Raw genomic sequence first — 14,806 nt, forward strand, 5'->3', positions numbered from 1 at the left:
TTTGAATTCCTCCTCCAGGGATTTGAAGGGTTTGAAAATATATGTTAGAGAATAATATTATTCGACCTTCTAACTCGAATTGGAGTTCACCTTGTGTTATGGCCTAAGTCAGACAGTAGTATTAGGTTTTGTACGGACTACAGGAAGGTGAATGCTGTGACGAAAACAGATGCCTATCCAATTCCTAGAGTAGATGATTGTGTAGATAAAGTCGGAAAAGCAAAATTCCTTACCAAGATTGATTTATTGAAAGGGTATTGGTGTGTTCCATTAACGGATAGAGGTAGAGAGATTTCTGCATTTGTAACTCCACCTGGATTATATGAATATAATGTTCTTCCATTTGGGATGAAGAATGTTCCAGATACTTTGCAGCACATGATTAACTCTGTGATTCAGGGATTAAAAGATACAGATGCTTATATTGACGATTTGGTGACAGGAAATGATACTTGGGAAGCACACATTACTGTGGTAGAGGAATTATTTGAAAGGCTTTCAAAAGCTAACTTAACTATTAACTTAGCTAAAAGTGAATTTGGACGTGCCACTGTGACTTACCTTGGTTATGTTGTGGGTCAAGGTAAGGTAGCTCCTGTTCAGGCAAAAGTTCAGGCAATTTTAGAGATCCCCACTCCAACTGGAAAAAAGACTCTCAGAAGATTCCTGGGAATGGTAGGATATTACCAAAAATTTTGTAAGAATTTTGCTGATGTTGCCCTTCCATTAACTAACCTCTTGAAGAAGAATGATAAGTTTGTGTGGACAGTGCCTTGTCAAGAAGCATTTGAAAAATTGAAAACTATGATATGTCAACAACCTGTGCTCTAGGCACCTGTCTTTGAAAAACCTTTTTCATTAGCTGTAGATGCTAGCGATGAGGCTGCAGGAGCAGTATTATTGCAAAGGAATGAGGGTAATGATGTTGATCATCCAGTAGCTTACTTTTCTAAGAAATTTAATAAGCATCAAAGAAACTATTCCACAATAGAAAAGGAATTATTATCTCTTGTTATGGCCTAAGAACATTTTGATGTGTGTGTTGGTACAACTCAAAAGCCACTCATCGTCTACACCAACCATAATCCGTTAGTGTTTCTGAGTAAGATGAAAAACAAAAATAGAAGGTTATTAAATTGGAGTTTAATGTTACAGGAGTACAATATTTTGATAACTCATATTAAAGGTAAAGATAATGTGATTGCTGATTGTCTATCTCGATGTTGAATGTATAATGTAATTTTTTTTATGGAGTGATATTTTAACATTTGTAACACTCCCGTGTAATAATTTGGAAGGTGATGTATGATAATACTATGTATACTGTGTATGTTGTAAATTTTATACATTTGTATTATTTTCTTTTTGTAAATAATTAATTGTTAAAATTTTGTTCTTGACAGATTAAAACATTTTTTTGGAGGGAGGTGTCACATACCTGTGGGTATCTTGTGCCTGTCACATGACCATGATGTAATTGAGGCTCTGCTGGGCATGATGTAATGGTCTTGTGATGGTGGAGTGACGTAATTTTCCAGCCAGTGAGAGGTCATGTGATAGTTTATTCAACAGGGTGTCGTTGCGGGCAGTGGAGTGAGCCGGGAGTAGAGTGGAGGCCTAAGGGATTTGGCTCAACGGGCTTCGGCGGAACCGGGCGAGGCGAGGAAGACCGGAGCTGCAGAGCTCTCACAGCTAGTTGCTTGGTAAGTAGTCCTGCTTCCTTTTACACTTATAACTTTAAAATTATTGTTAAATAGTGTGATAGTTAGCTGTATTGGGGCAAAGGGTTCTTGCATAACTAATACTAGTACATTAAATTAACTATATAGCATGGAGCAGGTGATGTGTTACTGCTGCAAGATGTGGGAACCGGTAGACCCCATTGAGGGACACGGCGACTACATTTGCAGCAAGTGTTTGTTGCTCGAGGAACTCCAGCTTCATATTGATGAGCTGCAGTCCGAGCTTCAGACACTGCGACACATCAGGGAGGGGGAGAGTTACCTGGACTCTGTGTACCAGGAGATAGCCACACCTAATAGATTAACTAATGTAGATTGCAGTCAAGCACAGGATGGTGTGGCTATGAGTGAGGCAAGTAGGGGAATCCAGGAGGTAGGGCTGGAGGAGATGCAGGCCTTGCTCTTGTCCAACAGATTCGAGGCTTTAACTCCCTGTGAGGGCAGGAGCGGGGACTGTGGGGAGGATGAGCAACCTGCCCATAGCACCGTGGAGTGGGGGGCCATTCCAGAGGGGGGAGTCAATAGAAATGTTGTAGTAATAGGGGACAGTATCGTCAGGGGGATAGATAGGGTTCTCTGCAACCGAGAGCGAGAGTCCCGAAGGCTATGTTGCCTGCCTGGTGCCAGGGTTAAGGACATCTCTTCTGGGCTGGAGAGAAACTTGCAGTGGGAGGGGGAGGATCCAGTTGTCTTAGTACACGTCGGTACTAATGACATAGATAGGACAAGGAAGAAGGTTCTGTTACAGGAATATGAGCAGCTAGGGGTCAAATTAAAAAGCAGAACCTCAAGGGTAATAATCTTTGGATTATTACCTGAGCCACGAGCAAATTTGGCTAGGTTAAATAAAATTAGGGAGTTAAACGTGTGGCTCAAAGACTGGTGTGGGAGAAGTGGGTTTTGCTTCTTGGGACACTGGCACCAGTACTGGGACAGTACTGTTCCGGAGGGACGGGCTTCACCTGAACCGGGCTGGGGTTAGTGTCCTGGCGAATCATATAACTAGGGCTGCAGAGAAGTCTTTAAGCTAACTAGTGGAGGGGAGGATTCTAGAGAACAAATAATTAAAAAGACAATGGAGAAGGTAATGGATGTAGGTAAAAGTGGAGGAATAAAAAGACAGTGTGTCAGGAGGGGAAAGAATGTACGGAGATAAGCGTAAAGTTGTACAAAAGGAAAAGGTAGGAAATAAGTGTCAGACATATTTGAAAGTCCTTTATTTGAATGCACGTAGTATTAGGAATAAAATTGATGAGTTGACAGTACAAATAATTACGTATGGTTATGATATTGTGGCAATTACGGAAACATGGCTGCAGGGTGACCAGGACTGGGAATTAAACTTATAAGGGTATTCGACAATTAGGAGAGACAGGCAAGAAGGAAAAGGAGGTGGGGTGGCTATGTTAATAAAGCAAGAAATCACTGCAATAAAGCGAAATGATATTGGCTCAAAGGATCAGGATAACGAAACAATTTGGTTAGAAATAAGAAATAGTAAAGGGAAAAAAGCAGTGGTGGGAGTAGTCTATAGGCCTCCAAACAGCTGTAACTCAGTTGGTCGGAGCATAAATCAGGAAATAGTTGGGGCTTGTAATAAGGGAACTGCTATAATTATGGGGGATTTTAACTTTCATATTGACTGGACTAATCAAGTCGGACATGGCAGCCTTGAAGAAGAGTTTATTGAGTGTATTCGGGATGGTTCCTTGAACAATACGTTACTGAGCCGACAAGGGGGCAAGCAGTCTTAGATCTGGTCCTGTGTAATGAGACAGGACTAATAAAAAATGTCCTAGTAAAGGATCCCCTTGGAATGAGTGACCATAACATGGTCGAATTCCATATTCAATTAGAGGATGAGAGGGTTGGATCTCAAACAAGCGTACTGAGCTTAAATAAAGGAGACTATGATGGTATGAGAGCGGAATTGCTTAAGATGGATTGGGAAAATAGATTAAAGGGTAGATCAGTACTTGATCAGTGGTGTATATTTAAGGAGTTATTATACAACTATCAAGAAAAATATATTCCACTGAAGAAAAAAGGGTGTAAAAGAAAAAATAGTTATCCGTGGCTAAGTAAAGAACTAAAGCAAAGTATACGACTAAAAAGAAAGTTATATAAGGTAGCTAAATCTAGTGGGAAGATTGAAGATCGAGAAGCTTTTAAAGATCAGCAGCAAATAACAAAAAGATTGATTAAGAAGGGGAAGATAGATTATGAAAGTAAATTGGCGAAAAACATAAAAGCAGATAGTAAGAGTTTTTATAGTTACATAAAAAGAAAAAGGGTGGCTAAAGTAAATGTTGGTCCCCTAGAAGATAAGACCAGGAATCAGCAGTAACGCCAGGAAAGAGAACTTATTATCTCAAGGAAAGTCTCTCCTAAGCGACTGTGTAAAACATTTGGTCTTTCGCGGTACTACTTCTAAGAACTGTTTTCGCATTATCGCTTTAAGAACTGTTTTCGCATTATCGCTTTAAGAACTGTTCGAACTGCCGTATCGCAGCTGATTTCCGGTTAAGTTAGTCGTTTATAAAAACACAAAATACTGGCAGAACTCAGCAGGCATCTATGAGAGGAGGTAGTGACGACGTTTCGGGATTTTTGTATCCCCACTCTGATCAACTGTGATACTGTCCATTCCTGGAAATTTTGTTTTTTAATATTTACTCATAGCAAGTTAGTGTAGTTTAAATAAAAGGCGTTAATGTTTCTACACATCAGCAGACAGATCTGAACTCCACACTTCACCCCTACAGTCCAAAGTGCTTCCAGTCTGTGCTGAACCAGGAGAGGCTTTGCAATGTCAGAACTTAAGATTTATCTCTACTACACCGGTGGAACTATCGGCATGGGATCTTCTGAGAGTGGTGAGGATTGCATTGAAATCTCCAAAATAGGGGAACTCGCCCTATGATTTGAGCACGCAGTTTACCTTTAATTAACACTCATTCAGGAGTGTTTCTGCTCAAAGCAGAATCACTTTTGGGTTAAACATTTACTACTAAATAATTGTTAAGCTTTCCACTGAGGTGCTGTTTCTATTTCATTAGAATGTCATACTCTTTGTTGTTCAGCACTAGAATAGACATTTCGGTCTATCACGTTTATGCCACTGTTTTTGCCCATCTACACTAATCCTATTTGTTCACACTAGTACTATATCTTCCTGTGCCCTGCCTTTTTAAGTGTATTAATTTTGTGGAAATATTTAATTTTGTAGACTGGCTGCCATAGTAGTGTACAGTTAGTGCAATGCTATTAGAGCTAGTGGGTGGCATATTTCAGTTTATGCACTGTCTGTACGTTCTCTGAATGACCACGTGGGTTTCCTCTGGGCATTCCGGTTTCCTCCCTCAGTCTAAGGATGTACCAGTTAGTTGGTTAATTGGTCATTATAAATTGTACTGAGGTTAGGCCAGTGTTAAATTGGTGGGTTGCTAGGTGACTCAGCTTTTTGGGCCAGAAGGGCCTGGTCTGTGCTGTATCTCTCAATAAAATAAAATGTTCCTTCTGTAACAGAGGGATAATATTGTAAAGTCTATCATCTTTTGCTGAACAGGAGGAACAGGAGATACTGATATAAGGCAGTACTTTAAATCTAATCAAACACCTCAGCTCAGCTTCCTGGTTGCCATACTTTATAATTCTGATTCCTATTCCTGTTCCAACATGTTGGTTCACAGCCTCCTCTTGTGCCAAAATGAGGACACCCTCAGGGTGGAGGCGCAACACCTTATATTCTTTTTGGGTAGCCTCCAATCAGATGGCATGAATATTGATTTCTACTTTGGTTTAAAAAAAAATTTCCTTCTCCCTCCCCTTTTCTCGATTGCCCACTCTGGCCTCTTGCCTCTTCTCACTTGCCTATCACCTCCTCCTTTCCTTTCTCCTATGGTCCACTCTCCTCTCCTATCAGATTCCTTCCTCCCCAGCCCTACAACCCCCCCACCTTTTAATTTTGGCGTCTTCACCCTGCCTGATTAAATATTTGCATTAATGAGCAGGTGTACAGGTGTACCTAATAAAGTGGTCATGGTCTAGTTTTGTTAAGAATTTTTCGTGAATTCACATAGTCTTTCAATAATTTGGTATAATACATTCATATTGCAGATGACAATGGATCTCTTTTAAATGTAGTGGCTGTCTCTCAAATGTTTTAAATGAATGTCTCTTAATTGTAGTAACTGCATCTGGTTCCAGCAGCTCCTCTGGTAGGATGTTCAAAAATGCATCAACTCCTTCTTTTCATGCTAAAGTTAAGCCCCCTTATTTACAATGCCCTTACCAGGGGGAAAATATCGTGAACATCCAACTTATCAATGACTTGGATAATGTTTTACTTTTCAGTCAAGTCACCTCTGAGCCCCCTATACTCCGGGGAAAGAAACCCAGCTGATTCAGCATGATTTTGAGTCTGGGTTGCCTCCAACCTAATGAACATCAATTTCTCTAACTTCTTATCATTTCTCCTGCCACCTCCCTTTTACCGCTCCCCATTCAGGGTCCGCTCTAACTCCTTCTCCTCATCAGCCCATCACCTCTGCTGTTCCTTCTGTTCCTTTTTCTCCCATGATCTACTCTCCTATCAAATTCCTTCTTCAGCTCTTTATCTCTTCCACCCATCACCTCTCAGCTTCTTGCTACTTTCCCTCCTCCCCCACCCACCTGACTTCCCCTCACCTGCCAACTTGTACTCTTTCCCCCTCCCCAGCGTTTTACTTGAGGTTCTCCCCTCTTCCTTTCCAATCCTGATTCAGCATCTTGGCCTGAGACATCAACTGTTTGTTCTTTTCAACACACACAAAATGCTGGAGGAACACCAGCAGGCCAAGCAACATTTATTGAAAAGAGTACAGTCAACATTTCAGGCTGATACCCTTCACCGGTCCCGATGAAGGGTTTCGGCCCAAAACGTTGACTGTACTCTTTTCCATAGATGCTGTCTGGCCAGCTGAGTTCCTCCAGCACTTTGTGTTGTGTTGCTCTGGATTTTCCAGCATCTGCAGAATCTCATTTGTGTTGCAATTGAACTCCAATCAATTATCATAGGTAATCAGCAAATCTTCTTCAGAAGCAGAACTTCTTGTGTTTGGGTCTGTGCTTTTTGGCTGATATTACGAACTACCAAATACTTACCACTAGGATGTTTGACCTTTTCCAGTTCAGGTGCAAATTGTCCCTTCTGTACGTATCCCACTTTCCCTGGAAGAGAGCCCAAGATCCACAAATCTTATGCACTCCTTCCTACACCAACTTCTGAGGTACCTATTAAACCATATAATCTTCCTAGTTCATGGCATGGGTAGCAATCCTGAGATCACAACCCTGGAGGTCCAGGTCCTGCTCTTTAACTTGGCACCTAACTCCCTGTGCAGAACCCCATCACTCGTCCTACCTATGTCATTGGTACCTACATGGACCACAACTTATAACCATATAACCATTTAACAATTACAGCACGGAAACATCTCAGCCCTTCTAGTCCATGCCAAACGCTTACTCTCACCTAGTCCCACTGGCCCGCACTGAGCCCATAACCCTCTATTCCTTTCCTATCCATATAACTATCCAATTTTACTTTAAATGACAATACCAAACCTGCCTCTACCATTTCTACTGGAAGCTTGTTCCACACAGCTACCACCCTCTGAGTAAAGAAATTCCCCCTCATGTTACCCTTAAACTTTTGCCCCCAACTCTCAACTCATGTCCTCTTGTTTGAATCTCCCCTACACTCAATGGAAAAAGCCTATCGATGTCAACTCTATCTATCCCCCTCATAATTTTAAATACCTCTATCAAGTTCCCCCCTCAACCTTCTACGCTCCAAAGAATAAAGACCTAACTTGTTCAACCTTTCCTTGTAACCTGGGTGCTGAAACCCAGGTAACATTCTAGTAAATCTTTTCTGTACTGTCTCTATTTTGTTGATATCTTTCCTATAATTCGGTGACCAGAACTGTACACAATACTCCAAATTGGGCCTTACCAATGCCTTGTACAATTTTAAAATTACATCCCAACTCCTATACTCAATGGTCTGATTTATAAAGGCCAACATACCAAAAGCTTTCTTCACCACCCTATCCACATGAGATTCCACCTTCAGGGAAATATGCACCATTATTCCTAGATCACTCTGTTCTACTGCATTCTTCAATGCCCTACCATTTACCATGTATGTCCTATTTGGATTATTCCTACCAAAATGTAGCACCTCACACTTATCAGCATTAAACTTCATCTGCCATCATTCAGCCCATTCTTCTAACTGGCCTAAATCTCTCTGCAAACATTGAAAACCTACTTCCTTATCCACAACGCCACCTACCTTAGTATCATCTGCATCCTTACTAATCCAATTTACCACCCCATCATCCAGATCATTCATGTATATGACAAACAACATTGGACCTGACAAACAGTTATCCACCAGTACTCTCTGGCATCTCTCAACCAGCCATTGTTGAATCCATTTTACTACTTCAATATTAACACCTAACGATTGAACCTAACTAACTTTCCGTGCAGAACCTTGTCAAAGGCCTTACTGAAGTCCATATAGACATCATCCACTGCTTTACCCTCGTCAACTTTCCTTGTAATCTCTTCAAAAGATTCAATAAGATTTGTCAAACATGACCTTCCACACACAAATCCATGTTGACTGTTCCTAATCAGACATCTGTCTATCCAGATAATTATATATACCATCTCTAAGAATACTTTCCATTAACTTACCCACCACTGACCTCAAACTGACAGGCCTATAATTGCTAGGTTTACTGTTAGAATCCTTTTTAAACAATGGAACCACATGAGCAATACTCAAATCCTCCGGCACCATCCCCATTTCTAATGACATTTGAAATATTTCTGTCAGAGCCCCTGCTATTTCTACACTAACCTCCCTCAAGGTCCTAGGGAATATCCTGTCCAGACCTGGAGATTTATCCACTTTTATATTCCTTAAAATCGCCAGTACTTCCTCCTCTTTAATTTTCATAGTTTCCATAACTTCCCTACTTGTTTCCCTTACCTTACACAATTCAATATCCTTCTCCTTAGTGAATACTGAAGAAAAGAAATTGTTCAAAATCTCCCCCATCTCTTTCGGCTCCACACATAGCTGTCCACTCTGATTCTCTAAGGGACCAGTTTTATCCCTCACTATCCTTTTGCTATTAATAAACTGTAGAAACCCTTTGGATTTATTTTCACCTTACTTGCCAATGCAACCTCGTATCTTTTAGCTTTTCTAATTTCTTTCTTAAGATTCTTCTTACATTCTTTATATTCCTCGAGCACCTCATTTACTCCATGCTGCCTATATTTATTGCAGATATCTCTCTTTTTCCTAACCAAGTTTCCAATATCCCTTGAAAACTATGGCTCTCTCAAACTTTTAACCTTTCCTTTCAACCTAACAGGAACATAAAGATTCTGTACCCTCAAAATTGCACTTTTAAATGAGCTCCATTTCTCTATTACATCCTTCCCATAAAACAAATTGTCCCAATCCACTCCTTTTAAATCCTTTCACATCTCCTCAAAGGTAGCCTTTCTCCAATCAAAAATCTCAACCCTGGGTCCAGTCCTATCCTTTTCCATAATTAGATTGAAACTAATGTCATTGTGATCACTGGACCTTAAGTGCTCCCTAACACATACCTCTGTCACCTGACCTATTTCATTCCCTAACAAAAGATCCAACACTACCCATTCTCTAGTTGGTATCTTTATGTATTGCTGCAAAAAACTATTCTGCACATGTTTTACAAACTCCAAACCATTCATCCCTTTTATAGTATCGGCTTCCCAGTCTATGTGTGGAAAATTAAAATCTCCCACAATCACAACCTTGTGCTTACTGCAAATATCTGCTATCTCCTTACAAATTTGCTCCTCCAATTCTCGCTCCCCATTAGGTGGTCTATAATACACCCCTATAAGTGTTACTACACCTTTCCCATTCCTCAATTCCACCCAAATAGCCTCTCTAGATGAGCTCTCTAATCTATTCTGCCAGAGCACCGCTGTAATATTTTCTCTGACAAGCAACACAACACCTTCCCCTCTTGTCCATCCGATTCTATCACACCTGAAGCAACGAAATCCAGGAATATTTTGTTGCCAATCACACCCCTCCTGCAACCATGTTTCACTAATAGCTACAACATCATATTTCCAGGGGTCAATCCATGCTCTAGCTCATCCACCTTTCTTACAATGCTCCTAGCATTAAAATAAATGCATTTAAGAAATTGTCCACCTCTTCCTCTCTGTTTACCTCTAACAGTATAAAGAACTTTACTGTCTTCTTTTTCTTCCTTCTCCCAAACATCTGTTACTACACTCTGGTTCCCCTCCCCCCTCATATTGTTTAAATCCACTGGAGCCTCTCTAGCAAACCTACCTGCAAGAATATTTGTCCCCCTCCAGTTCAGATGTAAACTGAAGTAAACACAAAGTGCACTGCAGATGCTGTGGTCAAATCAAGATGTACAAAAAAGCTGGATGAACTCAGCAGGTCGGGCAGCATCCGTTGAAAGGAGCAGTCAATGTTTCGGGCCGAGACCCTTCATCAGAACTAAAGAAGGAGGGGGCAGGGGCCCTATAAGGAAGGTAGAGGGAGGGTGGAAAACCAATCAGAGGAAAGATCAAGGGGTGGGCAAGGGGAAGCAGGGAGGGGATAGGCAGGAGAGGTGAAGAAGGAATCTAAAGGGAAAGCACTATGGGTAGTAGTAGAATAGAAGGCAGAGTCATGAGAGGTGATAGGCAGCTAGAAGAGGAGACAGAGTGAAGGTGGGATGGGGGAAGGGAGAGGGAGGGAATTATCGGAAGTTGGAGAACTCGATGTTCATACCAAGGGGCTGGAGACTACCCAGACGGTATTTGAGATGTTGTTCCTCCAACCGAAGTTTGGCCTCATCATGGCAGTAGAGGAGGCTATGTATGGACATATAACAACATATAGCAGCACTTCACTTGTGAGCCTGTTGGGTAATCTATTGCATCCGGTGCTCCCGGTGCGGCCGCCTCTACATCAGCGAGACCCGACGCAGATTGGGGGACAACTTCGTTGAGCACTAATGCTCCGTCCGCCACAACAGACAGGATCTCCCAGTTGCCACCCACTTCAACTCTCCTTCACATTCCCATTCGGATATGTCCATACATGGCTTCCTCTACTGCCATGATGAGGCCAAACTTCGGTTGGAGGAACAACATCTCAAATACCGTCTGGGTAGTCTCCAGCCCCTTGGTATGAACATCGAATTCTCCAACTTCTGGTAATTCCCTCCCTCTCCCTTCCCCCATCCCACCTTCACTCTGTCTCCTCTTCTAGCTGCCTATCACCTCTCATGACTCTGCCTTCTTCTACTACCCATAGTGCTTTCCCCTTAGATTCCTTCTTCACCTCTCCTGCCTATACCCTCCCTGCTTCCCCTCGCCCACCCCTTGATCTTTCCTCTGATTGGTTTTCCACCCTCCCCCCACCTTCTTTATAGGGCCCCTGCCCCCTCCTTCTTTAGTCCTGACGAAGGGTCTCGACCCGAAACATTGACTGCTCCTTTCAACGGATGCTGCCCAACCTGCTGAGTTCATCCAGCTTTTTTGTACATACAGATGTAAACCGTCCCACCGGAACAGGTCCCACCTTCCCTGGAAAACTGCCCAATTATCTATAAATCTGAAGCCCTCCGTCCAGCATCATGTCTTCAGCCCCGTGTTGATCTGCACTATCATACTATTTCTAAACCCACCTGCACATGGCACTGGTAGCAATCCTGAGATTGCTATCCTGGAGGTCCTGTCCTTTAACTTGGCACCTAGCTCCCTAAACTCACCTTTCAGGACCTCCTCACTCTTCCTGCCCACGTCATTGGTCCCTACATGGACCACGACATCCGGCTGCTCACCTTCCCTCTTAAGAGTTAGGAGAACCCAATCCGAGATATTGCGGACCCTGGCACCAGGGAGGCAACAGACCATTCGGGATTCTCGATCTCTTCCACAGAACCTCCTATCTGTCCCCCTAACTATCGAATCTCCTATGACTACTGCTCTCCTCTTTTCCCTCCTTCCTTTCTGAGCTGAGGGTCCAGTCTCGGTGCCAGAGACGCAATCGCTGCAACTTGTCCCTAGTAGGTCGTCCCCACCAACAGTATCCAAAACGGTATACTTATTGTTGATGGGAACGGCCACAGGGGTGCTCTGCTCTTCCTGTCTATTCCCCTTCCCTCTCCTGACAGTCACCCAACTACCTGTCTCCTGACTCCTAGGGGTGACTATCTCCCTGAAACTCCTGTCTATTTCTGCCTCTGCCTCCCGAATGATCCGAAGTTCATCCAGCTCCAGCTCCAGTTCCCTAACACAGTTTGTCAGGAGCTGCAGCTGGATGCACCTTTTGCAGGTGTAGTCATCAGGGACAACAGTGCTCGCCCTGACTTCCCACATACTGCAAACGGAGCACTCAACTGCCCGAACTGCTGCCTCCATTACTTACTCCTAATCTAATTAGATTAATTAAAAGAGCTTACCCGGCCTTACCTCACCTGGAGTGAAGCTCGTATTCAGCCCCTGCTCGCTTTTAAAATTCTCCTGCTGCCTCACGGGCTGACTTTCATACGCTTGCGCAGTCATGCCCCATTCAAACCTCTCCTCTGCGTGTTCTCGCCGAAGCCTGGTTGAGCCAAAGCTGACCCACTCTTCCTCAGTCCACTCCGACGATGGCCGCTACAACGACCATGAACTTCTTGCTGTTCACCCTCCCATTTCAGAATGCTGAGGACTCGATCTGAGATATCCTGGACCCTGGCACTCGGGAGGCAACGTAACATCTGGGAACCTAGTTCTTGCCCACAGAACCGTCCTGTCCATTCCCCTAACTAATGAATTCCCTATCACCACAGCATGCTTCTTCTTCCCACTTCCTGCCTGAGTCTCAGAGGCAGAGAGTGCCAGAAAGCTAACCACTGTGACTTTTCTCTGTTAGATAATCTTTCCCAACAGTATCCAAAATGCTATACTTGTTTTTGTTGGGGGATGGCAACAGGGGTGTTCTGCACTAGCTACTTAACCCCTTTCCCCTTCCTGACTGTCATCCTGCTTCCTTGTGTCCTGCACCTTGGGTGTAACTACCTCTCTGTATGTCCTAAATATCATCCCATCAGTCTCCATAGTGGTCTGGAGTTCATCCAGCTCCAGCTCCAGCTCCAAATTCACAGTGCTGTTTGTTAGAAGCTTCAGTGATCGGGAATACTGGCGGCTTCCTTGCCTTCCCATATCTTGCAAGAGGAAGATTTCACTAACCTGCCTGGCATTTCTACTGTCCTAGCTGAGCAGCTATGGAGAAGAGATGGAAAAACTTGAGCTTTTCTTTCCTTTGCTTTCTCTGCCTAAAGCTTCTCTTTGCAGAAGCCTCGAAGAACTAAAGCCTCAAGATCACCATTCTGACTATGTCCACTCAGATGATTGCCACTGCACTTGCCCCTGCCTTCCTTTAATTTGCTCTTACTAATCAATCGCAACTAACAATACTAACTAATCGTGCCGATTTTGGCTGCTTGTCAACGGTCTATTACACCGTGGCGACCCGCTGTTGCCTTTTATCTGTGGGCAGTCATTCAAATTGAAGTCCCTTCCTCTCCAGACTTCCAACATCCCGATTGGCCACTGGTCAAAGGTCTATTACATGGCCATGACCACTGTTGCCTTTAATCCTCGGGCAGTCAACCTGATTGAATTCCCTTCCGGTACTCTCTCCGGTCCTGTTCACCCTGTACACATCAGACTTCCAATATAACTCAGAGTCCTGCCATGTGCAGAAGTTCGCTGATGACACGGCCATAGTGGGGTGTGTCAGGAATGGACAGGAGGAGGAGTATAGGAAACTGATACAGGACTTTGTGATATGGTGCAACTCAAACTACCTGCGTCTCAATATCACCAAGACCAAGGAGATGGTGGTGGACTTTAGGAGATCTAGGCCTCATATGGAGCCAGTGATCATTAATGGAGAATGTGTGGAGCAGGTTAAGACCTACAAGTATCTGGGAGTACAGTTAGACGAGAAGCTAGACTGGACTGCCAACACAGATGCCTTGTGCAGGAAGGCACAGAATCGAATGTACTTCCTAAGAAGGTTGGCGTCATTCAATGTCTGTAGTGAGATGTTGAAGATGTTCTGTAGGTCAGTTGTGGAGAGCGCCCTCTTCTTTGTGGTGGCGTGTTGGGGAGGAAGCATTAAGAAGAGGGACGCCTCACGTCTTAATAAGCTGGTAAGGAAGGCGGGCTCTGTCGTGGGCAAAGTACTGGAGAGTTTAACATCGGTAGCTGAGCGAAGGGCGCTGAGTAGGCTACGGTCAATTATGGATAACTCTGAACATCCTCTACATAGCACCATCCAGAGACAGAGAAGCAGTTTCAGCGACAGGTTACTATCGATGCAATGCTCCTCAGACAGGATGAAGAGGTCAATACTCCCCAATGCCATTAGGCTTTACAATTCTACCGCCAGGACTTAAGAACTTTTTAAAGCTATTATTAATGCTTTTTGAGATAGTGATTTAGATGCATATCATATTTTTTTTTACTGAGTTAAGTATTGTATGTAATTAGTTTTGCTACAACAAGTGTATGGGACATTGGAAAAAAGTTGAATTTCCCCATGGGGATGAATAAAGTATCTATCTATCTATCTATCTATCTATCTATCTATCCTCTCTAAACTTCCAACATCCCGATTGGCCTCTGGTCAAAGTTCCATTTGTGGAATATTTTCAAAGAATTCCAACACATTCCTCAGGCAAGATTTTCCCTTGAGGAAGCCATGCTGTCTGCAGCCTATTTTATCATGTGCCTCCAAGTACTTTGAGATCTCATTCTTCATAATCAGCTCCAGTATTTTCCTAACTACTGAGGTCAAACTAACTGGCCTATGGTTTCCTTTCTTCTGCCTCTTGTTCCTTTTTGAAGAGTGAAGTAACATTTGCAACTTTCCAATGTTAAGGAACCATTCCAGAATCTAGTGATTCTTGAAAGATCATTAC

At 43.1% G+C, this 14,806-nt stretch overlaps 1 protein-coding gene across 5 annotated transcripts in view; it reads left to right on the forward strand.

Annotated features, from left to right (window-relative positions):
- Positions 1-1,591: 1,591 nt before the first annotated feature.
- Positions 1,592-14,806, forward strand: part of LOC140727485 (L-asparaginase 1-like) — a 48,250-nt gene continuing 35,035 nt past the window's right edge. The window contains exon 1 of one of the 5 annotated variants that reach the window (XM_073044832.1): positions 1,592-1,703. Coding sequence is in view for 4 of the 5 variants with exons in the window: in XM_073044831.1 (XP_072900932.1) it covers positions 4,552-4,618 (67 nt within the window). In the remaining variant the exon portion in view is untranslated. Of the gene's footprint in view, positions 1,704-4,271; positions 4,619-14,806 lie in introns of those variants that run through there. The other 4 variants (XM_073044831.1, XM_073044830.1, XM_073044829.1 and 1 more) reach the window with 4 other exon arrangements.

This window comes from Hemitrygon akajei, chromosome 5, assembly GCF_048418815.1.
Source record: "Hemitrygon akajei chromosome 5, sHemAka1.3, whole genome shotgun sequence".
Lineage (NCBI taxonomy): Eukaryota > Metazoa > Chordata > Chondrichthyes > Myliobatiformes > Dasyatidae > Hemitrygon > Hemitrygon akajei.